The sequence below is a fragment of the Pangasianodon hypophthalmus genome, chromosome 11 (genome assembly GCF_027358585.1).
Source record: "Pangasianodon hypophthalmus isolate fPanHyp1 chromosome 11, fPanHyp1.pri, whole genome shotgun sequence".
Taxonomy (NCBI): Eukaryota; Metazoa; Chordata; class Actinopteri; order Siluriformes; family Pangasiidae; genus Pangasianodon; species Pangasianodon hypophthalmus.
Window position 1 is genome coordinate 17257406 of NC_069720.1, and position 25647 is coordinate 17283052.

The following is a 25647-nucleotide window of genomic DNA, read 5'->3' on the forward strand; positions in this document are numbered from 1 at the left end:
CCCTCCTCCTGTTACTCACTATAGCAGGTCAGATCTCAGTCTACTGCGCCTACTGGAGCTGCTGCTCTGTCTGTGCTGGTGGATTTTCTGGATGTCGGTACACTGGAGGACTGCCGTTAACCGGGTCGTCTCGCGCACACACAGACACACACACACACACACGCATGAGCTGTTATTGGACCTGAGCTGCTGATCTGTGAAGTGTAACCGGTATGTTACTTTGTGCTCACAGTCTTAAACACGTGTACATGGATCATTGTTAAACATAGTCATAAGACCTTTCTACCTCTAAATCGAAATCTACTCAAAAGACTGTCTAACACTAAATGGAAATAGTTTCACTTTTGAATAATTCTTTTCTTTGATTAATTCTAATTCAGATTTTTATTCAGAAAGGGGTATATAGCCTATTCTGTACATTTCCTGGTAGAAAACCAGATGAAAACCATAAGGAGTGTTTCTCCATGTTCACGTTTACCAGAGCTGCATCTCGGATCTCATATATATGTTGATTTAGACAAATTGTGAGTAAACTCTTGTGTGTTCTCACTGAGAAAGTCAACTTGATTGACCATACTGGGCGAAATATGAAGTGTGGGGCAATGGACACTTTTTACAATAACACATAAAAACCATCATGCACTGCAGAACAGAACGGGAAGGGCTTTCATGTATCTATAACAGATACATGAAATATTTTTGTCGGGAGTTAGACCTCATCACAATACTGAAACAGCGCTAATTAAAGTGGTAAATGACCAAAATGAATCAACATGGCTACCAATGATAGTGTGTGGTGTTGCTTCCGTCTCTGTCTAAAGCACACAAGCAACAATTCTGCACTGTTGTTTATATCACACACATTTTTTAATTTTATTTCCTTTAAGCAGAAAATGTGTCTAAATTTGACAAGCCTTTCTTGTATGAACCCACTTACAATTATCTTCTATGTATTAGTTTTTTAATTTAGTACATAATAAATATCTTTCAGTATTATGTTATAGTTTAATAAAGACTAGGTAAAACCTTTAATGAAGCTCTAAGTTAATAGTGAAAACATGAAATCTGGGCTGCATGGTGAGTCTTTTGTTAATCATTGTTACAAATGTGAGCTTTGAGATACTGATAAGTATAGCACAAGGCTGAAATAAGCATTTTTTTTAATGTTGTGAGAATCCTGCCCAATTTAAGACATTTCTGATAATAGTTTCTGGTGGTTTTAATGAATCAGAGCACTCACATGATCCAATCACCAGAAATGAATTCAGTCAAAATAATGCAGGCTTATATTTAACCATGTCGCATCAAGAGTTCACTGATAGGTGTCTAATGCTTTGCAAGGTATATCGCAATCACAGCATATGGTAATATATTTGCTTATTTTGGTTATATTGCGTAGCCCTTAATAGTCTTCTTTCTTAAACTAAGGCACTATTACATGAAGTCTTTTGTATCTTAAACACCACCGTTTTCTTTGTATGTGTGGCAGAGAGAATAATTTGCTTTGTATTGCATGGGTAATTTTGGAGTGCTTTTTCATGGAGCTTGACATGTCTGTGTTTATGTGATGACGAAGCAGGATTGGGCTTTCTGGAAGGTAATAACACGGTGGACTCTGGCCTGGTGTAAGTAAGGAAAAGCCAATATGAGGCAGATATGGGATTATTATGACCAAGGTATCATCAGAGGTAAAGATAGACAGCGGCCTGTACACAATACTAGTAGTATGTGTGTACTACAGCATATGATATAACTGCAACTGCTTTAGAAAAAATGCTTTTTTTATTCCTGCTCATTACACACATTTATACCACAGCACTATTGATTTCCGTTGGCAAATTGTTGCGGTATGAGAAGAGTAAAAACCATCAAGATGTCATGTTTTTGGAAAATAATTAACTTGTGCTTAGTAACCAGCTATCATGTTTTATTCCTTACAGAATTACAAATGCAGCGTATTGTTGTACCTATAATGTCTGAATGTACACTCACTGAGCACTTTATTAGGAACGCTATACTAATACTGGGTAGGGCCTCCCTTTGCTCTCAAAACAGCCTCAATTCTTCATGGCATGGATTCCCAATGATGTTGGAAACATTCCTTTGAGATTCTGCTCCATGTTGACATGATTGCATCATGCAATTCTTGCAGATATTTCAGGTGCACTTTCGTGCTGCAAATCTCCCGTTCTACTACATCCCAAAGGTGGGCTACTGGATTCAGATCTGGTGACTGGGAAGACCACTGAAGAACACTGAACTCATTGTCATGTTCATGAAATCAGTTTGAGACTTTTGCTTTGTGACATGGTGCATTATCATCCTGGAAGTAGACATTAAAAGATGTGGCCATGAAGGGATGCACATGGTCAACAACAATACTGAAATAGGCTGTGGCATTCAAGCGATGATTGATTGGTATTAACAGGCCCAAAGTGTGCCAAGAAAACATTCCCCACACCATTACACCACCTCCACCAGCCTGGACTGTTGACACAAGGCACTTTGGGTCCATGGATTCATGCTGTTGATGCCAAATTCTGACCCTAACATCTGTGTGCTTCAGCAGAAATCGAGATTCATCAGACCAGGCTACGTTTTTCCAGTCTTCAGTTGTCCAGTTTTGGTGAGCCTGTGCACACTGCAGCCTCAGGTTTCTGTTCTTGGCTGGCAGAAGTGGAACCCGACAAGCTTCTGCTATTGTAGCCCATCCACCTCAACGTTCGATGTATTGTGCATTCTGAGATGCTATTCTGCTCATCACAATTGTACAGAGTGGTTATCTGAGTTTCTCTGTTGGCTAGAAGCAGTCTGACTATTCTTCATTGACTTCTCTCATCAACAAGGTGTTTCTGTCCACAGAACTGCCACTCACTGGATGTTTTTTCTTTATTGCACCATTCTGTGTAAATTCTAGAGACTGCTGTGTGTGAAAATCCCAGGAGATCAGTAGTTACAGAAATACTCAAACCAGCCTATCTGGCACCAACAATCATGCCACGGCTAAAATCACTGAGATCACATTTTTTCCCCATTCCGACATGAACATTATCCAAAGCTGCTGGCCTGCACCTGTATGATTTTATGCATTGCACTGCTGCCACGTGATTGGCTGATTAGATAACTGCATGAATGTGTAGGTGTACAGGTGTTCCTAACAAAGTGTTTGGTGAGTGTGTATTCTTTTACGTTTCAATTATTGTGTAATATATGTTCATTCAGGGTATTCTTTTTCATAGCTTATGTGGGATAGTTTGTAATTAGAAAGAACCAGGTTAGCCTGACCATGAACTAAAGATCCCTACATATATTACTTTTATCCAATATGGTTTGCAATCCAAACTTCCAGAGATAATCAAGATGGTCTTTCAAAGACACAACAATGGCTCTCTGGAAGTCCTTGGATTTGAACTCAGAACCTCTGATCACTGAGTGTTTTAGACCAAACGTGTTTCCCAAACCAGTGCTTGGGCCCCCAGTCTGCTCACATTTTTGCTATTTATACATATTTGCATTTTTGCTATTATATTGTAGAAGGTACTCAGTGTTCTTGATGGCTTGGTACTAGAGTTGTCACAATAGCCAATTTCTGACCTCAATACCAATGCAATGATAAATACCACAATGCAAGAGTATATTATGATTTATTGGAAAATTAATAACAGAAAATGCATATCAGAGAAATTGGAAAAACAGCTGCCAAAGGCTAAGTTACCAAAATATGGCAGTGAATTCAAAAGGTTCTGCCTTACTCTAGCATATAAGTGTTCTAGTTTAGGCAACATGGCTTTGGCTGGAACTCTGAAGGGAGGGGCTGAATTTGTTTGAATTTTGAATTTCAAAACAGCTAGCTGCAAAATTGCTCACCTTTATATCTCTTTGGTCAAATTTCTCATTTCTCTCTCTCACTCTCTCTCTCTCTCATTTATAAGTCACTCTACCTTTGCTCACAAGCACGGGTCTTATGACATTGAGGTAAAATCAGTGCATGAAAGCTGCATGAAAAGTAGGAAATGAGTGAAATATGTCAGATTTTGACTCTTCAACAGACACTGTAGTTTCATATGAGAAAGATTTGCATTCTGTTTCATGCTTGTCAATTTCATATAGAGATTGAAACAAAAATACATATTACAACTAATGTAATTACAAATAATAAAACGAAAAGGACACAGATACATGGAACAGCATGGCATTACTGCTCATACATATCTTACGAATAATAAAATGTCATCATTTCCCATGCCTCATGAACATAGGTGTAGTTTCCCAGCATGTCCTCTGGTTTAAATTACAAAGGTGAAAGTTCAAGTAGAGAGGGCTCCTGCTATTCTCTGGATAAGGTACACTCAGCTTTCAATTATTGCATTTTCATTGTGGTATGTACCACAGGATGAATTTAGTTAATTACTAAGAAAATCTTCTCTTTCTAGATTCAACTTGTCTTAATAAAAAGGACAGATAGATAAATAAATACATAAATAAGGGTATCCATCAGCAGGGATCTAATAAAGACTCCACTGAAAGGAACTTCTTCTGCCAAGCTTCAATAGTTTGTGATTAGGATGGATTTGGGGCTTGTCTCTAGAGTGTGGAGGATTCCATTGGTTGGCTAACAGTTTTTCTGCAGCTGTCAATGCACAAACAAGCATTTTTGATAAAACTGAAAGATGAACTGAAATCAGTCAAAAGAAAAACAGAAGCTGAGCATGGAACATTATGGTGTAAGATGACAGATATAACTGCTGTCCATTGATGCCAAAATTTAAATAACTCTGAACAGTACCAGAAGTAATGTAAAAATGTGCCAAATTCTCCTAATGTGCAAAGAGTACATACTGGAGAATGGGTCGGATGTATCTAGAAAATCTGAGTGGAGTCAAATAAATCCTATGCAGAAATTTCCAGTGTATTACTTTGGTCATTTGGGTTTTTTGAAGACACAATATATTGATTGCGTCCCATACACAACTTTCAAACATTCCATCATCCAGATCATCCAGTTTCAGGTCCTTAGACCAGACTGAGCTTATTCCTAACAGTATATATGAAACCTCTAGTGGAAAACTGTAAATACTTGAAGCTGAGGAACATTGCTGTACATGAGGATTGAATACCTTAAGCATTGGATGTTCTTGTAATTTAGATTGCCAAGGAACCCCATATGCTCGAAGGGCATACCTAAGCCGATTGTACATGAAAAAAGAAGTACCTGCTAAATTATTATCATATCAATTAAATCATTGAATAAGTCTCCTAGTATATGAATGCCTGTATTCTACCATTGAGAGCAGTGGAATGGAGCATTTCCTGTCAGCAAACTATTATTATGGAAGTGTGTGGGGGGTGGGGGTGGCCATTTCACTTCAGATCCTGACTATTTAACGGCCATGCACCAGGTTGAGATAAGGTGAGAAATAATCAGTCCAAAGCAAAATTTGCATCTCTTAATAGGAATATCACAAAATAAAATAAGATCTTGTGACATTTCAATCATTTCTGTCATACACACACACCATATGGCAGAATTATATTTAAATGAAATTATGAGATCTAGTTTTACATTACTGCAAAGTGACTGTGTCTGTACTGGAAAAATATTGCCTTCAAAACACTAGATTGTTGTTTGATTGAATTTTGTGATCCTCTGATGCATATGCAATACATATGCAATTTCCCCACTGCGGGACAAATAAAGGAATATCTTACTCTTACTTACTTATATAATACATGCCATGAATATATATGTCTGACAAAACACAAGTCTTGAATGTGAACAGAGGACACAAATTGTGTACTATTAAATTACACAAATTATCTACACATTTCTGCAAACTGGATTATTACATGCACATTCATGTGACTAGCCTGTCACATGCCACCATGACTCACTCAACCCATTCATTCATTTCATATATTAGTCTTTGTTTGTTTAGTAATTGCTAATTTAATATTCAGTACATACCGATTTGTTCTTTCTCACTACAAGTGGAGTTTGGGTCATTTTAAAATTCATTCAGCTTTCCAGTGTTGTTTCTACTGGTTTTCTTCTGTACAGTTGCCTTGCTTCATCTGTGTGTGTGTGTGGTCACAACAAAGGAGGAATAGTGGCACTCTGTTTTATGCAGGGGTTTGGGTGAGTGCAAATGCTGCAGAATCTACGCTGTTCTTGAATTGAATTGTATTGAGAAACAAATCAAGATTGCAATATTAGTTTCTCCTCTGAGCAGATGTTTTATTATAGCTGCCATAATATAAGAAGAATTCTGGCAAATATTATAGAACGTGTCCTTTTCCCTTTCTATTTTTTATAATATTTTTTATTATAAAACATGTCATTTTCCCACTTAATCCTTAATGTCACTGTTCCCAAGTACTGCATGTGAGTTTCAGAGGGAGAATGAGCGTAGGAGTGTGTACTGTATATACACACACCATGGTTGTTGACGAAGACAGGGACATGTTATGCTAGCTGTGCCTTTATTTGCTTGTTATCATTACAACCCAACGTTTATTGCATCATGTGAAAGAGTGTTAAAGAATGACCAGCTCAAGATGGTTCCATCACTGTTGTGACAGTTTGGACAGATTATTCTTTGATTGGTTGAATATTTTAGTAAAAAGATTATGACAGTCCTTGGTTAATGTTGAACTGCAGTGGATTTAATCTTGCGAGACTTTTCAGGCTTCAACCACGTGAGTGTCTTACACAAGCACTGCTAAGGAGTACAAGTGTGCTTTGATAAGAGAGGACATGAGTATAAGAAAGATGGGACAAAAACACTTGTGTGATCGATGACAAACAAGGTCTGAAGTGCACCAAAATCTATTCTTAAGTGTTTTACTTTAAACGCATCTCAAGATACACTTCCATTTCAGTCATTCATTCATCTTCAGTCACTGTTTGATCCTGCTCAGGGTCACAGTGGATCCAGAGCTTATCCTGGGAACACTGGGCTCGAAGAACGGAAGATTCATCCCGCATGGAATGCCAAATTTAACATATCCAATTCACCTATCTGCATGTTTTCACACTTTAGAGAACCCAGAGGACAAACAATGTCTGAAGGGTCTGAAACTTCACAGTAACTGAACTCTCCACCACGCCACCCACTTCCAAATCCACACCAGCTTTATAAACTGTTCACAATTCAGGGAACGATTTGTAAGTCTTAAAAAATACTGCACGTCCTTTACATTGCCTGAATATTGTCTTCACTGGGAGCCATTAGAAAGAAAAAGAAAGCAAACTAAGGAGCGTGATCACACAGGCTGATTAAATTGTCTTTATAATGACAGGTAAAGCATGATTTTTTTAATATTCTGAATTATTTTATAATGGATTTCACAGCTATAAATGATTTTTAAAAAGTGTTCGGACAAGTTTCAGCTGAAAACTTTTATATAAAACGGGCTACAATTTCAAAAAAGTGGTGGTTATAAACAGACAGTGTCCCCAGAGTAAGATATGCCTATGGGCTAAAGATTATTTATTAAATGTTAACTTGGACTTTGTAACTACTAACTTTCCTGTAAGCTTTTAGTTCAAAGTTTAAAACAAACAGCAAGTTTTTCTGACAAATAGGTGAATTTCATTGTTTGCTAAGTTTGTTGTTTGTTATTTTTCTCAGATCTCTGAGATATCTGAGATAATATTATGACATACAGTTTTAGAAATATGGTCTAGAAATAATTTTACAAATGACAGACTGCATTAATACATTAATATTAATACATTGCAAAACATTTTGCAGTCACAGTATGTAGCGATGTAATTATTGGTCATATCATGTTAAACTTCCAAAGAAATCTGTGAACATATCACTCATTTTTTTTTAAAACTGTCCCAGTGGGAGCATGTCCAACATGGTGTTCTGCTGTGAGGAGAAGCTTGAGAGACTAACGCAGGAGCAGATCATCTCCAAAACAAAGATGGTGATCCAGGGCCTGGAGGCACTGAAGAGTGACCACAATGTCATGCTGCAGAGTCTGATGGACATCATCAAGTGCTTGAACAAGGATGAGGAGGCTGGCCTGGTGCATGAGAAATCCTCACTGCTGCACAAGTCTGTGGAGATGATTGAGTTAGGTCTGGAGGAGGCAAAGGTGAGGAAAGAGCTCTCACTGCTCAACTGGTCCTGCCATCTGTCAGGGTACAAGGAAGGCATGCATTGAGACTCTTCTCTGTTCTGGCACCAAGGTGGTGGAATGAACTTCCCCTAGATGTCTGAACAGCTGAGTCACTGGCAGTCTTCAAACGACGTCTAAAGACTTACCTCTTCATAAAGTACTTAAACTAGCACTTTAAAAATTTGTATTGTCTGAGCGCTTGTCTATTACCTCCCCAACAGAGTTTTTGGACTGATGGTATTCCTAGTTTGTGACCTAGACAGCCAGTATCAGAATGTTTTTTTGATAGACTTTAAAGCACTTTTGTAAGTCGCTATGGATAAAGGTGTCTGCCAAATGCCATAAATGTAAATGTAAATGAAAGAAGTGAAGCAATTAGAGCAGGATCCAGATAAAGACAAAGACATAAAAACAGGGGTGTAAAAAGAAATAGCAAGAAAAGCTGGTTGGATTTTAATAAATAAAGGGGGCACTTCACTCAGCTTGCTCTTAGTAGAAATGAGGTTGCGAATAGGCATTGAATGTATTAACAGCTGAGGAAATTGAATTTGTCTTTACCCAAGTAGATGAATCTAATCAAAATTATTGATCAGAAAGAAGTTGCCCATTTAAAATGACATTTTTGGATTGAGGGATGCATTAACAGACGTCTCTGTGTGGTGCAGAAACACCTCTGATCAGTCGCTGTGTGTTACCCCTGCAGGTGCTGACGGCTCTGGCTGCCCACCTGAATGCAGTGGAATCAGAGAAACAGAAGCTGCGAGCTCAGGTGCGTCGGCTTGGCCAGGAAAATAAGTGGCTGTGGGATGAACTGAGCAACGTGCAGCAGAAACTGCAGAAGTGTGAGCAGAGCTTAGCCCAGGTGGAGGAGGAGAAGAAGCACCTGGAGTTCATGAACCAGCTCAAGAAGTATGACCAGGAAGCCTTGCCAGAGGTAGATACACATACACACTCGCTCTCACACAATGCTCCGAAAGCAGTGAACTTTTTTACTATGTTTAGACAAAAGGCCTACAGGAAAATGAACACAAAATCCATTAATTTCATATTATAGTACTTTCAAGACAATAACATTACTGTAATTTCAGGCTGTAGTTCACTATTTGCTATAGCCCTGGCATAATGCTGTGTTCACTATCAAGTGGAAAGTAAGAAGTTTTCAATATGGCAGCAACCATAGTGCAATATAAGACATAGTGTGTAAAACTTTTAAGCAGGCAGGTGCTATTAGTCAATAATATGTTTTAAGGTCAGTAAATCTAAGAGGATAGTTAGATTTAAAAAAAAAAAAAAAAAAAAAGTCTGTTTTTTTGGTAAGATTTTTGATAAAACTCCAAGTTTTCATGTTTTTATTTTTTTCTACATCAATCTATAGTCTGGAGAAAGAAAGGAGTAGCAGTTGATGAAAAGAAAACCTTGCCAACTGTTAAAAATGGGGGTGGCTCTATTATGCGTAGGGTTGTGTGGAATAAGTCATTACACAGCAAATCTTAAAGCTTGTAACATTTACATTTCGTCACTACAGTGATACTAATTTCTGCTAGTGCAGTTGAAATTATTTTGGTTGATATTTTGTTGTTGTTATGTTAGCTTCAAGTGTACAGTGTACCTTCACATAACCTTCCTGTAACAGCTGAGGTAATTGTGCATCTGCTAAACATGATAGATGTCTTGAAAAAATTATACCTATAAAAAAACACCATATTTCCTCTCCTCTTACTTTTTCACTCCCACTTTGTTTTTCACTTCCTCTCTCAGTGAATCAGTTAGGTGTGTTCAGTCTAGGTGTTTCTGTTTTTTTTTCTCAACCGGTGCTTGTATTACATGTAAACATATGGGAAGCAGCCACAAGACACTCAGGCCATGTTTTCATAATCATTACGCATGTGTGCTTCATAGAGCACCAAATCCGTGCATGTCTTACTTTAATGCCATTTTCCCACCATTCCTTTGACAGCAAACTTTTACAAGGCAAAAGTGTCAATAAATTCTTAATATTGAGACTTGAGTTATGCACACATAGTTAAAATTGGTGTTCAGCTTTTAGACCCGAGACAGTACACTACTTCTTGCTGGATATTGGTTTGAGCGAGGACCAGTATTAAGTCCAGTGCCACTATCTGAGAGTTTGATGTAACCACAATATCATGCTGAAAGTCATGTTTTGGCCTGTATACATAAAAAAACGTGGAATGCCATTTGATGCCAATATTAAATTCATAAACATGACATTAACTTAATTTCATAGTTACTTTAAATTCTACAAAAAAATTGTAATCGATTTTTGGAGATAATTAATAGAAAAGAATGCCAGAGGCGAGTAATGGTGATACTAATCAGAGTCATATTGAGGTTGTTATAAAAGGGATTTTTGTGGCAGGACGGGGAAAACGAGGAGATAGCAAAAGACGTTCTGGATGAGTTGTTCCCTAACGATGAAGAGTCAAGTCAACCAGGAAGTAAGAATTTTCTATCATCTTGCATCTCGCAATAAATGAGCATTTTTGACATCTTTGAAGTGAAGAAAGAAGTGTTTCTCAGCTTCATTTCTGAAGAAGGAAATGTGTCTCATTGGAATTAAGAATTTCGTCTGTGTGTACAGCAACGCGCCAAGCAAGCAGTGCGGCAATTGCAGCAGCCCAGAAGGGGGGCTATGAGGTCCCTGACCGCCTCAGAACCCTCCATAACCTGGTGATACAATATGCCAACCAAGGCCGCTATGAAGTGGCAGTGCCACTGTGTAAACAGGCTCTGGAGGACCTGGAGAGGACTCTGGGCCATGATCACCCCGACGTAGCTACCATGATCAACATCCTCGCTCTTGTATACAGGCCAGTTCTCATTTAAAACAGTCATGTAAACAGTTGCTACACAAATGTATCATGAGCCATGTATCATGAACTCTCAGGTTTTTGTGTGTTCATTACTTAACAATGAATGTCCTATTAATGCAGACTTCTATTTATTTTATAATTCAGTTATATTGTATTAGGCACCAAATGTCCCCACAAGGATAGGAATATCTTATAGTTTTGAACTAGTGGGGACATTTGGCTGGTCCTTGCAAAGAAAACTGCTTTTTAAACTTCAGCCTTTATTTAAAAAAAAAGCCCTAAACTAAATGAACCAAAACATTTCCATTTGGTTACTATGGTTAAAGTTAGGGTTAGAGTGAGGTGTAGGCATACAATTAATGAGCTGCATTTTTGGATGGACAAAAATGGATGGACCTCACAAGGATAGTAAGACGAAAGGCTGTGTGAAGAGATGGGTAGAAAATAAATTCACCTTGTAGTTTCATTTCACCTTTTTAATTTTATCCATTTAATTTTTACAGGCCAGGGATTTTTTTAAACACTTTTATTTCTCCTTATTATTTTTAGGTTAAAAATGACCTGACCATAATTTCTGTTATATACATTGAGACATGCCCTTCTTGTATGTGGGGCTGTTTATTTCACAGAGGGTTATTAATATGCATAAATATTATATGTTTAATATTATATTAATATTAATATGGTTTCATTCCACTCGTACTTCTCTGTAGTTACATAAAGGTAATTACAGGAACAAATACCTATTAAGTGACAAATTCATCAGTGCAAAATTGTCATTAACAATAACAGCTCATGTTGCAGTGCTAAAATCACATAAAAAGTTTAGCTTTAGCTTTAACACAATTAAAGTTTTTTCATTAGAGAAATTGAGCTCAGCATACGATAATTTTCAGTATTGCTGCCTTTTTGTAAAAATGTAAAATTATAAGCAAGGACATAATTTCTAATTATAAAACAAGGCTGCATTGGTCCCTTTACAGATTATTAACTTAAACACAATAAGACTATTTTGACTGTGTTACGTAATAACAGATACACTTAAGCTAATTTGAGTTGCTTCTGTCCTCTTTGTAATACAGGGACCAGAGTAATTTCAAAGAAGCGTCCCGTCTCCTGTATGATGCTGTGACTATCAGAGAGAGGACTCTGGGTGAGGAACATCCCTCGGTGAGTTCCAGCACACACACACACACACACACATACACACTCAGAAAACTAGACAGTATAAAAAGAAAAGGGGAACTTGAATAGTTTCATTGATGACATGTCAACTCCATACCAAGGTCAGGCTTCATTAGTTCCAGTCAGTCTGACAGCGAACTCTCACTCTTCTCCACACAGTGGTACTATTTTAAGTGTTGTGTGTTGTGCAGGTGGCTGCTACGCTGAATAATCTTGCAGTGCTGCATGGGAAGATGGGGAAGTACGTGGAGGCCGAGCCGCTGTGTAAAAGAGCTCTGGAGCTGAGGGAGAAGGTATCTAATTACTTTCAAAAAATCAGCTCCAGACATTTTTATAATTCTTTATAGAATCAGAATCAAAATCAGAATCAGAATTAGCTTTATTCGCCAAGTGTGTGCGTAGACACACAAGGAATTTGTTGTGGTTTTTTAAGGTGCTCTTGGTACATGCATGCATACATACATACCTTACATGAGAACAGAAAACATTTAAATAGTAAGACTTAACAATAAAAAAAATGAAAATAATAATGTGTATGAATCTGGAAGAGAAGATTTATGTGCAGACATAGAGAGAGTAACATAGTACATAGAGATTTTACTCTCTCTATGTACATAGAGAAAGTAACTGCACGTTTTTATAACAGGAAATACCACGATCATAACAATCAATCCTTAATCAAACCTGAGATCCACCTTTATGTCCTTACTGCACCCATATATTTACAAATATTGTTTACTTTTTACTTCACGTCACTTTATTCTTAAGATGCTACATTTGCATACTTATGACAGTTCCAGTCTGAGATAATATCCATACTTTTACTCATTCCCAAGTTGTATTCCCAGCATGTCCCATTGTACATATTTATGTACAGTGCCTTGCATAATTATTTGCCTTCCATTGAAATACAGCCTGCAATTTAAATGGATTTAATTGCAGTTTTTCCCCCTTTGCATAATTTTACTCATTTTAGGGTCATATCCACAGAGGGGCACTGTACAATGAAATTCTTACTTTGGGGCCATACTATGAATTTAGATCACATTGAGAAGTTGTTGATTAATTTGATATAACAACACTTCTGAAAGTAGTTCCAGTTGCAAGGCAAATCAAAGGTTTATATTAATGCACTCGTTCTAATACCGTATTGTGTCTATAGTAACAGCTTACACAGTGACTTGTATGGCAGACACTCCACATAATCAGAGGTTTTGAAAGTGTGTAATTGCAGTTATGGTGATGTTTTCCATTTATTTAGCATTTACTGGAGTGGTAACAGTCAACAGTCAAAGGTAAAGCTGTTCCTTTAAGTTTTCCAACAAGGGAAAGTCTTCAGGATTTTAAGGTTCCTCTATAACATGACAAGTTGCTTTTTCTGTCTTATTAGTTTCAAAAGAGAGAAAAAAATTCACTAGTGAGAGAACAATTGTTTATAGCTGCTAAAACTTGTGCAAGTAATAATAGGAACTAACTTAGTTTGCAAACAAGACTACATTATACATGTCTGTAAATGAGTAAAAAGTACAATATGTTGTTAATTAATGATTTAAAAAATTCTTAGCTTTGCCACATTGCTCTGTACACACCACTTCATCTGTGATTATTTTCCTATTACAGCATGTCCCATTGTACATATCTATGTACAGTGCCTTGCATAAGTATTTACCTCTGTTGAACTACAGCCTGCAATTTAAAGGGACTTAACTGAGGTTTTTCCCATTTGATTTACACAATATAACTAACAGTTTTTTTTTTAATTGTAAAACAAAGGCTAATTAAACAAGAAAAGCAAACAATTGTTGGCTGCATAAGTATTCACTCCCCTGTGTCAATACTTGTTAGAACCATCTTTGGCAACAATTAGTTAGATATCTCTAACAGCTTTTACACAGCAGAATTCTGATATTTATGCCCATTCTTCTTTGTAAAATGTCTCTCTGTTGGTGTCCAGGTCCTGGGCAGAGATCACCCAGATGTGGCCAAGCAGTTGAATAACATGGCACTGGTTTGTCAGAACCAGGGCAAGTATGATGAGGTGGAGTATTACTACTGCAGAGCCCTCGACATATATGAGAAGAACCTGGGTCAGGATGACCCCAATGTCGCCAAAACAAAGAACAATCTGGTGAGTATCCACACTAGACATGGATGATAACTGAAGTCCCCTTTTTTCCAGATCAATGTTATATTTAGGGGTCCAAGGAGCAACATTTTTGGAACCCTATAGTTTTTGCTAGGATTTTTCTCATTCTTCTTCTGATTCGTCTTCTTATTGTTCTTCTTCTGATTCTTCTTATTGTTCTTCTTCTTATTGTTCTTCTTCTGATTCTTCTTATTGTTTACTTCTTCTTATTGTTCTTCTTTGATTCTTCCTCTTCTGATTCTTCCTGTTCTTCTTATTTTGATTTTTCTTCTTCTCATTCTTCTTATTGTTCTTCTTCTGATACTTCTTCTGATTCTCCTTATTGTTCTTCTTTGATTTTTCTTCTTCTGATTATTCTTCTTCCTTCTACCTCTTTTTTTCATCCCTAAAAAAATCATGTAGACCAAACCGTAAGTTGTAGAGCCATTAAATTTGATCAGTACTCCCTCCTGCTACTTATGGAAAGCAAGATTGGCCTGCTCGAACCCATTTTCACCCACAGCTTGTGAACGATTCTTTCCCTGAAATTGGCTTTTAGCACTTGCATAATATTTGAGACCAACTATTGTGAAGTAGTCCTTAGAATTTTTGGCATATCTTCCCAACATCAATGCCAAAATACTTATTATCAAAAACATATTCGAATTTATAAATAAAGTGGCTTCCACATGCCAAGCAATCCTTCCAGGGAGGAACTTAATTTACTCAAACAGCTGCATGATTAATTGTATGGATTTGCATAAAAGTTGGAATGTTGTGAGTTCACATGCAAAGGGTAGAACGTGGTCATTTATAGGGGGAAGGGTTAAGTTCAAATATCTATTTAAATATCTGGATTGTAATTATTGCAATATGCTATATCCATTACTCAACACACACACATACACACAAATACACACACACACACTCTCTCTCTCTCTCTCTCTCTCAAACACATGTCTGTAATGCCATTGACATCTGACAGTATTTTTTCACATTTCTTCTAGGCCTCATGCTATCTGAAACAGGGTAAATATAAGGAGGCTGAGATCCTGTACAAAGAGATTCTTACACAAGCTCACAAGAAGGAATTTGGGACAGTAGATGGTGAGTATTCTGCTCTTCTGAGATTCCCAAATGCTGCCCATGACAAGAGGAACGGCCATGAGAAACAATAAAATTGTAGTTTTAACACAATAATCAACATTGGTAATGAGATAAAACAGTTATACAAGTCATAGCTGCTTAATCATCTTTTCACTAAACAGAACGTATACATCACTGAACACGCAACATATTAAGTAGCCTTAAACCTTTTTTATCTAATAATTTCTAGTCTATTTTTGCAAGTATAATTAGAAAATGCAATAATGTTCTTGTTCTACGTCTCTTGTAATTAATGTTTTTTCCCTTGAAAATACAGTATGTGCTGAATTAAGATATGAATCCCTCCACCTAGATCACTAGATTACTGATTATATTTATGTCTCTCTTGGATTAGATTATTACCTTTGTTACTGTTTGGCCTCTCACACTCTATCTCTTTCTCTTTGCGATGTTATGTACATGTTTAAAAAACAGCCCAAGACCTGGCTGAAAGAAGCTCAAGCTGATTATTGAGTGACCCCTTCATGTTCTGAAGACCGAGTGTTACTAAAAATTGCATTATTGTGTTACCTGGCTAACTTGAAGAAACTTCATTTGTCAGAGTTCTCAAGTTTTTTGTAGGATTGTCTAAAATAAACAGACGGAAAATGTCTGTGAAGCTATACTATTTTAACTCCATATAAAAAGATTGTACGTTAATGTTTGATATACAGCAAGGGTACACAAGGAGGGTGTGTGGAAACGGCTTTACTACAAATTGTACTATGCTACTTATTTATTCTTTCCAATAACAGCACAATTCAGAATGTAGTTCAGTCATAACATACGCAACAGGTTTATATTAATGTGCTCGTTCTAATATGTTATTGTTCTATATTAACAACTTGCACAGTGACTTAATACATTGATTTTAAAACTGTGTGTTCCTTGATATGAAGTTTTCTGTGAGGAGACGTTTATTTACCATTTTTTTTGAAGTATGTTGCTTTGTAATAGTAAAACTGTAACCTTCCGTTTTTTAAATATTTCTAGCTGTAATAAAGTAAGTGCTACAGGAACTAACTTGTTTCGTGGACATTCCACAGTGTAACTATAAATGGATAAAACATTCTTTAATAAAAAAAAATTACATTGGCAAATTGCTGTGTATAAGAAGAATTAAATACTTCAGGATGTGCTGCTATAGGAAAATAATCAACTTCAGGGTGGTAACACATCACACCAACCCGTTCTGTTTTAGTCCTTACATATCATACACACTGTATATGGACTGGTTGGAAATTTGGTTTAAAATCCCAGCAGCAGAGGAACTTTAATGTTTGCTATGTTTACCTCACTGAAAGGTGATGATATGGTACACTTTGGTGCTAACAATTTCAAAAGAATGTGTTGCCCTAAAATAGAATTTACACAATTTCTTCACCCCACACATAGTCAATCAGCCAGAACTTCTAATGTATTTCTTAGTACTGAAGACACAATGTTAAGGTTGCCAGGTCTCAGGAAAATTTCCAGCCCAACTACATCTCAAAAACTGCCCAAAAAACCTGACACCTGACATGCTTTACCGTTATTTGCCATAGCCTGTTCTTTCTGAAATCGATTAGAATTAACTTCAGTTACTTGCTTTAAAATACAATTGTGGCAGCTGTGGACTACTTAGTAACTAGATCCTAAAAAATCGTTGCTGTGTCCATCTGAAACCTTGATCCAAATGTAGCCCAATTTGATGTAAAAAGGGGATCTTGGCAACTTTCCTCAATGCTAATATAGCACTAGCACAATGCTACTGCTATCATTTTAAAATTGTACAACTGCAAGTCATAATCACACTTACCTTAAAAGACATTGTTTGGCTCAGTGACACTGAGTGCATAGTTTCTTAAAACAGCAGAATAATTCTGTCTTAAAACTATTCAAATGAATCAACTTGGAACAATATTATCTTCAAAATGACTGAGGCTGCTTTTTTTTTCTTTCTTAGGCATTGTTACTGTATATGAATGTATATGTGAATAATGTGTATTTTTACTTCTCTAATTATTTCTTACTTCTCTCTTTGTAGTTTGTACTTTTTTACTTATTTGAATTGATGTTACTATTGCTTCAGCTTCTCCTCTTTGTCATCCCACACACAATCTGTCTGATCAAAAATAATATAAACATATTTGTGTTTATGGTCTTTATTTATTGACATGGTTTAAATTAATTCTGTTGATTTCTTTGATTGCTGCTTCAATAAATCAGCATGTGATTGACTTTCTCCTTCTGATTTGTTTTTTGCCTTTGTTTTAAAATTAAAAATTTATTTTATAGACCTTTCTAACATGTCTAACATTCAGAGTTACAGATATACTACATAATTCACCACTGGATACTCAAATCAGTTTTATATTAGGTTATTTGTATCTGATGACACTTTAGAGTTGTTGGTCAGCTGTAAGTGTATAGTCAGGGAAATTCGCCATCATGGCCGCACTACATTAATATCGTAGCTTTGAACCCGTATCCCTGTCTCTTTCCTTCTAGCTGAAACCAAACCTGTCTGGATGTACGCTGAGGAGGGCAGAGTAAGTCACTCCTCAAATGTGTCATAGCTTAGAGAACCCACAGTCACTTTTTTTCACCTTTATGCATCATCATGTAAATTTTACACAGAGCCAAACTGCACTGACTCGCATCTGAAGGTGTTTTTATTCTTCCATTCTCTCACCCTCAGGGCACGACTGCGGGTAACAACATTCATTATGCAGAATATAGAGGCTGCCAGGTGACCAGGTGAGCAAAACAAGGGCTAATTACACTGCCAAGTCCACATAAGCAGGTCCCTTCAGCATTAACATTCACATCCAATTACAGCTCCATGTTCCAGAAGTTGTGTGTTTGTGCAGGTTTACTTTACATATCATTTCATCTAACCCTATATAACTACTATGAAATATTCAGTAACCACACTGAAAATAATAAATAGTAAAAATGAAATGTAGTTAAAAGAGTGACACCTGCTGGGACTTTAAAGGGGTTAAATCTCAACCCTTGAAGTATTTTGTTTCATAGAAAAAATGTTTTACTGTGAAAACTATCTGAGCCATAGAGACAGAATAAAATAATCAAACTGTTCACAGCCTTTGCTGAGATTTGGGCTTAGACCAAGTGTGTTGTGTGTGATTTTGTTCATAGCCCTATACTAAACAGTGCCATGAGGAGTCTCGGAGCTCTGTATCGACATCAAGGCAAAAATGAAGCGGCAGAAATTATGGAGGAGTACGCCATGAGAACACGCAAACAGGTCAGTGTCCATCTATAAAAACAACCACCATTTCCCAGAATCCTCTGACAAATCTACTAACGAATATCCTATCACCTGATCTGTCACATGACCACTTACTTCTAATTACACACATCTGTTCCTAATGACAGGAGCATTACAAATACACATCACAAACCTCAGTTGCTCTTAGCTATTCACTTTTCAACTATTCGTCCTGATTCTCTCATTCATCCTGCCCTCACATTCCACTGCAGTAGCTGGTCCTACATGAATTTCCTAAAGAAATGCTCTTCCTAAATACAGCCTGTGTCCAGAGTCTATTGCTTCAGTGGATAGTCTCATCTGGATACTGCAGATTTGTACCTAAGAACTGCTTCTGTAATCATAAAGACTTTCCTGTGCTCATCTCAGGACTCTTATTCAGGGTTAGCACTACTTATTTAAGAGTAGTATTGCCAAAGTTTCATGCCAAACACAACACGCATCAGATGGTTCACCTGATTTACACTGAGTCATTTCTTAAACTGAATTAATGATGGCCTTAAAGTAATTAGAAGAGTAGCATAAAAAACATTTGGCTTTTTAAGGTTTTACTTTATATTACATCAACAGTAACTTATTTAATCTCTGAATACAGCTTTGTTTATTATGCATGTGTGTGTCTGCATCAGGGAGCCACAGTGGAGCCTCTGAAGGACGCCGGCCGGAAGAGAAGCTCTTCTCATTACAGCGTTAAGTATGAATCTGGAGATGATGGAAATGTGGAGTGGAGTGGGGTGAGTGCTTTTCACTCACACGCTCGCACACACTTTGGTTACATATGTATACTGTACACTATAAACTATACAGTACAATGTTATGCAGACACAGACGCACACAGACCTGAGCCTTAGTTCTCATAAAAAACTCAATCAGTCTTGGGTTAGATATTTCTAAAATGTATAAATCCTCTTAATGATTATACACATCCAATAGTGCACAAAAATGGGGAAAGAAACTACAGTCTGGGCTAGAAAGAAATTAGTCCAAATCTGATTACTGCTACAGGCAGGATTTTGCTACTGCATGTCATTGTGTATATATTTACTATGAATGTTGGTGATATTATTGTTCTTTTTTTTTTTTGAAAGACCACGCTGCTAGCCCATTTATACCGGCTGTCCCCCTAATACTTGCCTATTAAAGATAAGGATAGAATTTAGTGATGATTTAGTTTATCTGTTTTTGACTGCTTCACTGCTGTCTTAAAGATGTGTGTTTGTGTGTGTGACAGGAAGAGAGAGTGGCACATATTGAATAGATAAGGAAGGTTGTGAAGCGCTTCAGTGTAATTATGAAATCATTTACTGTTCATTTTGTCTCTATTTTGTCTGCCTTAGAGCAGGAGGAACAATTTTGGTGAGGAACAAGTAATTCTATGTGTCTAAGATGGTTGCTCCAAAACTTTAATTTTTTTCCCCAGGGACAAACTAAAGAGCTCTTCATGGTCTTAGAAGAAAACTTTTTTCTGAGTGTAATCAGTTACATTAATGTCATAGCTCCAATTGCAATACTCTAGAATCACATCAGTCACTAAACGTCTTAACTAAACGACTATACTGGAGTGATAAATTGTTTAAATATACATTTTCACTGAACTGTTTCTTTAAGAAAAGGATGTGTGTATGACCAGGAGAGTCATATCTGGGCCATTAGAAGTAGTGCTGCTCTCTTCTCAAGCCAAACTTCACCACCAGTGTGATCCACCCCATACTTATTCAGCAGTGCATCATTATACAGAGGCATAATTAGCCATGTGGTCCCTAGTTAATTTTACATCGTCCCATTCGGATTTGGTGGATGCTGTGGTTGGAACTATCTGCCCTTACAAGAAACAAACCTAAGGTCTCATTTGTGAAGCTGTGGGTATGAAGAAACTGCAAATGCAAAGAACTTTAAAGATACTTATTCCAGATCTTGAAGGCTGTAAGCTTAAATCCCCTGACTGCCAAAGAGCAAGACCCTTACCCCTCACCAGCTTACTTATATACGTGGATTGTATTGTGCATGTATTCATCCTTAGTAACTGCCTGGTCAGGACCATGATGGTTTAAATTAGGATGCTAGTTTGTGTACATTTTGGGAAATAGAACAAACTAAATTTATTAGAAAAATAATAAATAAGTAATGAAAATAATAAATGTGTGAGCAGTATTTAAAAAAAACAGTCTTGCACACATCTTTAGCAGAGTCGAATTATGAACTTTAGGCCATGCCCACCTCAGTTTAAATCCAAATACAGACACAAATGCCAATATTTGTATCATTGAGATATACCCCTAGTGTGTATGTTATCCTACTATGTACTGTTTGCTCAATGCCCAGTGTTCCCATGAACACTCCAGATCCACCTGATGGGTCAGTTACTGCAGAAGAATAAATGAATGAATTAATAAATAAATGAACAAACGAATGCAATACATGACACAGTAATTCACCTCAAAGTGGAATATGGGTCACAAATCTGAGAATCGAGAATGATGAGTTAAGACCATTGTTGTCTTCTAGTCTTAATAAATGAAGTTAAATGCTTATAAGACTTTGAATTCAAGGATATTTATCTTAATGAGTCAAAGCTTATATAGGCATGTAGTAGTCCACACTGATTCTTGTACTTAATAGTGTGCATTCGCTTAAGAAAGAATCAAGTGGCAAGTTGTTTTCTGCGGGGTTTCAGACACTAAGAGGAAGTTTGAGACATCATTTGCAAAGCGAGCGTATCTCAGTGTGGGGCGGCAAAGGCTTTAAAAATGTGCTGTGCTAATGAGCGAGGCAGACCGGTGGAGGCAGCCATTGTGTTTGCAAAAGAAGCTTACTTTAAAAAAGAAAAGAACGTGACTGAGGACAAGTCTGTGCTCAAAATGGCAGCTGGAGGTGGGCTTCTTACACTAAACTCATTAACCCAGTTGAAACCCAGTGCTGTAGTAATAATGTTTATACTGTAAAGATGAATTTGTCTTTTAAAATATGCCTGAACCTTTTTTTTATCCTTAATTGACTTGTTTTTTTAAGAGAAGTTCTAGCATTTATTGCTTTATCATTGGCATCACCATTGGTAATACCTTTAGAAATATCTATCCTTTCAGATAAATGTAACATGTAATAAAATATAATAACTAAATGTAAAAGGTTTGAAAAAAAGGAGCCAGTTTTTTGTTTACAATTTTTGACTGTTCCCCTAAAAGGCAAATGACAAAGTTCATATAAAGTTTATATAAAGTGGGTGGGGTCAGTGGCAATTCACTTTTCAAGCAGCAGAGGGCTCTAAACACACAAACTGCTCTTTTAGTGGGGAATGAACAACACAACTTGACAATAAAATCGAAATAAATAAAATCATTTATTTATAATAAAATTATAATAAAATTGAAAACAACCTATTAACGCAGTGTTCCTTGTTGAACAATCACTATCGATGTGGGAAATGCCTGATATGAAATTCCTCCAGATTTACCTTTACCTTGCTAATACAGCACAGACTTGATGCATAACATGTTTCTTTGTATGTGATGGTGTTTGTTGTGTTTACCTCTAGTAAAGTCAGTGTGGATGGTATGACAGCACTGTTTGGAGTGTGTGGAATTTCTTAATTTCATTGACACAAGCCAGTAAATGAAGGACTGATCTGTCTGATTTGTAGCTCTCTGATTGCTGATGATTGGCTTTCTCTCATACTCTCATGTGGTGACCTACATCTTGGTTTCCATGGGAACAGGGTTTACTGCAAGCACTGTCGTAATCCAGCATGCACTGATTGACCCGAGCTGTTCATTAGTCCCTTTGTGGTCTGTATGTGTGTGTGTGTGTGTGTGTGTGTGTGTGAGAGAGAGAGAGAGAGAATAGCATATGGTAAGCTGACTCCTTGGTGTCCATGTGAATTCTTTTCTAAATAAATTGACAGTATGACAATACAATGTTTGCATGTAAGTAAGAACACTACCTCAGGTGTGTGTGTGTGTGTGTGTGATCATGTTTTTATATATTGTTGTATATACCAAATGCCCCACCAGGAATGGAAAATCTGGCAGTTTTCGAAGGGGGAAAACAAGGATTTTTCCTTGTGGGCACATTCCTTTTTTTTTTTTTTTTTTTTAACAAAAACTGCAGCTTTTACTTGAAAAACCTAAAGAGCCAAACGGTTTCCTTTTCATTACTGAGCTTAAGGTTAGGTTTATTTGTACACATAACTATGTGTAACCCTAGTTTCCCAAGGATAATACGTAAGACAAACATTGTGTGTGTGTGTGTGTGTGTGTGTGTGTGTATATATGTGTGTGTGTGTGTGTGTGTGTGTGTGTGTGTGTGCGTGCATGTGTGTATAGGATGGCATTTTGAAAAGAACTGGTTCTCTGGGTAAAATGCGAGAGGTGCTGCGCAGGAGCAGTGAGATGCTGGTGAAGAAACTGCAGGAAACAATACTGCAAGATTCCCCTAACCCTAAGTAAGATTTCTTTACATATCACAAAGACATTCAAATGTTTAAGATCCCACATTCTTCTTTCAACTAAAGTACTTTGTGTTGAACCAGACTGTGTTGCTTGATATCAGAAGGGGGGTCTAAATAAACAGTATGTCATTTCTGCCATACTTTTTTCACACATTTCTTCTAAGTTATCTATCAACTGACCATTTTTATAGAGACTGGACAGTCCTATTATACAGATTACCACAGAATCTCTTTCCAGAATTTCTGACCTCCTTTCTTTGTTAAATTGTGTTTTTCTTCGTGTGATATTTCAGGAAGCTATTTTGATATTTGGATACAGATATAATAACTGCACTTTATCATTGATCTCATGTAGCTTGAAGAGAGCAGCCTCACTGAATTACCTGAACAGGACAGGAGATGAGTATGAGGTAAGTGAATAAATCAGTACTGAAAACATCATTGCAGTTTGCCACTTCAACATTTGTGATGACACCCATGCTGTGAAGGATCATGTTTTACATATTGTTTAATAATTTAGGAAATTATTATTGCTGTAGAAACTTACTGAAATGTGCCTGGTCATAGAGATCTGTGGCTTAACAGGAAGCTTCAGAGTTTAGCAGTAAAAAGCTGTCTGGGCTATAAATCAGGACAGGGATTAGAAATGATTTGTTTTTCATTTTGGTTTTGAACAGAAATGATATTTTTACATTCCTGCTCCAGCATTCCTGCTCCTCTCTTCAGCTGGAAACCGATTAGAATGAAATAAGAATGATTAATACCTTTCTGTACATATGATAGCCTACTCTGCTTATAGGAAACTTCGGGTATGAATAAAACCAAACATTTCATTTAAATAGAAATGTGTGTACATTTTCAGATCATCATTCTACTTTGCAGTGTGATTTGTTGCTTGCAGAATTTTGGGAAAAAATATTTTCTGTCATCACATCATCTCCCCCAAAAAAAACCTAGCTATATCAGCTAACTAACGTCATATGTTCCTGTAACCAGGCATACAGGAAGTGATGAATTCATAGATGAAAGCATAGATATCACATTGGAAAGTAATATTATTAACCTGTTAAGCATTTGTAAAATAATGTTTTCACTATTTGGAACTATTTGGAGTTGACATTTTTGATTACTTTCAATGAAAAATTTTTGCTTTTGTTCCCTGTAATGTTTCTAATCCTTGCTAAGACCTAAGACCTTTTGACTGATTATACTTTATTGTTATTAAGTTCCTACATTAATCATAATCCTGGTCATTCATCAACCTATGTGAATAAAACTGCATAAAACACCACATACAATTTTGCATAAATTTGAATAATTTTTGTAGGGTTTTTAAAAATCTACTGTTAACATAGGTATCAAAAACCAGCAAAAATAGGAGTAGCTCTCTGTGATTTAAGCTGAAACTCTTTCCTGTTCACAGGGTGGGAGAGGAGGCAGGAGGCTGAGAGACAGTCGAGCCCTGAGCTCCAGCACTGTGGAGCTATACGACAGCACTGGAAAATAGAATACACACACACACACACATATTCACTTGCCTGCACACAAATTCTTTTCTTTTACCTTGATGCAAACATTTATATTTCTAGCTCATGTACCATATCCTGTACAAGTGAGTGAAATTCTTCCACTCGTTGGTTGTTTTTCTGTACAGTAAACTTGAAATCATGTTTGAATTTTAAAACCAGTGATTACTGTTATTAATAACTAAGGAATGTGCCTATACAATATTTTTATATGAAATGTGCAGTGTGATTTATTTGATGAAAACGGCTATTATTTTTGATTCTCCATGCGCCTTTTGAATGTTCACACCTCTCAGGGAAATCTAACTCTCCCAAAAAAAAAAAAAAAGGGCAGTGATGACTAAACGAAGGTCAAGTACCTAAAACTGTCTTGTTTGTTTGTTTTATTTCACAGCTGTGTGCACTGTACTGCACAGCTGGGTTGTTGTTCATGCTGTTGAAGGCAATCATTTGCAGTAGCATTGGGCGACACTTATAATAGCCTTTCGTTCTACAGAAAAAGAAGTAAGGAAGATTATACCTAAAAATAGGTGTGATCTCACAAATGTTAGATGTAATTTTTTTGTTGGATTCATCATGGAATGTCTTTGCTGATGCTGCATGGGCTACTCAGGGTTAAAGATGACAAAAATGTTGATTATCTGTATAGTTCAGTCAGTGTCACTAGGAGAGAGGTTTGTATTAGACTGTATAGTTGTTGAAGCACTGAGTGCTGCGGAAATTTCTGTTGATTTGCTTTCAGACATTTCAAAGTAAGGCAAAACATTTCAGTTTTATTCTGTTTTATATCTATTGTTTTTGTGGACCATAGAAAGCTGTGAATTTCATTATTTTGTCTTAAAAGGGAAAACAGAAATCCTGTGGAGTTCATTTTGTGCCCTGGTCAAATTCATGATGTACAAGCAGAGTAAATAAGCAAATAAATCTTCAGTCTTTACAACATTTTGCAGTTACCTGGTTTCCTGTTTGATACCATTTTCTAG

The 25647-nt window shown here is 36.7% G+C and overlaps 1 protein-coding gene across 2 annotated transcripts; it reads left to right on the forward strand.

The window, feature by feature from the left end:
• On the forward strand, positions 1 to 25606 carry LOC113528769 (kinesin light chain 1). 2 transcript variants are annotated; one of them, XM_026917474.3, is made up of 16 exons: positions 1 to 210; positions 7851 to 8106; positions 8834 to 9064; positions 10511 to 10589; positions 10733 to 10961; positions 12047 to 12134; positions 12341 to 12442; positions 14104 to 14277; positions 15282 to 15381; positions 17911 to 17951; positions 18101 to 18159; positions 18562 to 18670; positions 19324 to 19428; positions 23014 to 23132; positions 23494 to 23548; positions 24562 to 25606. In XM_026917474.3, the coding sequence occupies exons 2-16, from the start codon at positions 7858 to 7860 to the stop codon at positions 24643 to 24645; spliced, it is 1824 nt and encodes a 607-aa protein (XP_026773275.1). In that variant the 5' UTR covers positions 1 to 210; positions 7851 to 7857; the 3' UTR covers positions 24646 to 25606. The 2 variants fall into 2 exon arrangements, 1 of the variants encoding a protein (XP_026773275.1); XR_003402991.3 differs by lacking the exons at positions 23014 to 23132; positions 23494 to 23548; positions 24562 to 25606 and having other exon boundaries at positions 18563 to 18670; positions 19324 to 19366.
• The last annotated feature ends 41 nt before the right edge of the window (positions 25607 to 25647 follow it).

Coding starts and splice junctions, on each gene's coding strand:
- LOC113528769 (XM_026917474.3), top strand. CDS start 7,858: ATGTCCAACATGGTGTTCTGCTGTGAGGAGAAGCTTGAGAGACTAACG. Junction 10,590..10,732: donor AGAGTCAAGTCAACCAGGAA/GTAAGAATTTTC, acceptor CTGTGTGTACAG/CAACGCGCCAAGCAAGCAGT. Junction 15,382..17,910: donor GGAATTTGGGACAGTAGATG/GTGAGTATTCTG, acceptor CTTTCCTTCTAG/CTGAAACCAAACCTGTCTGG.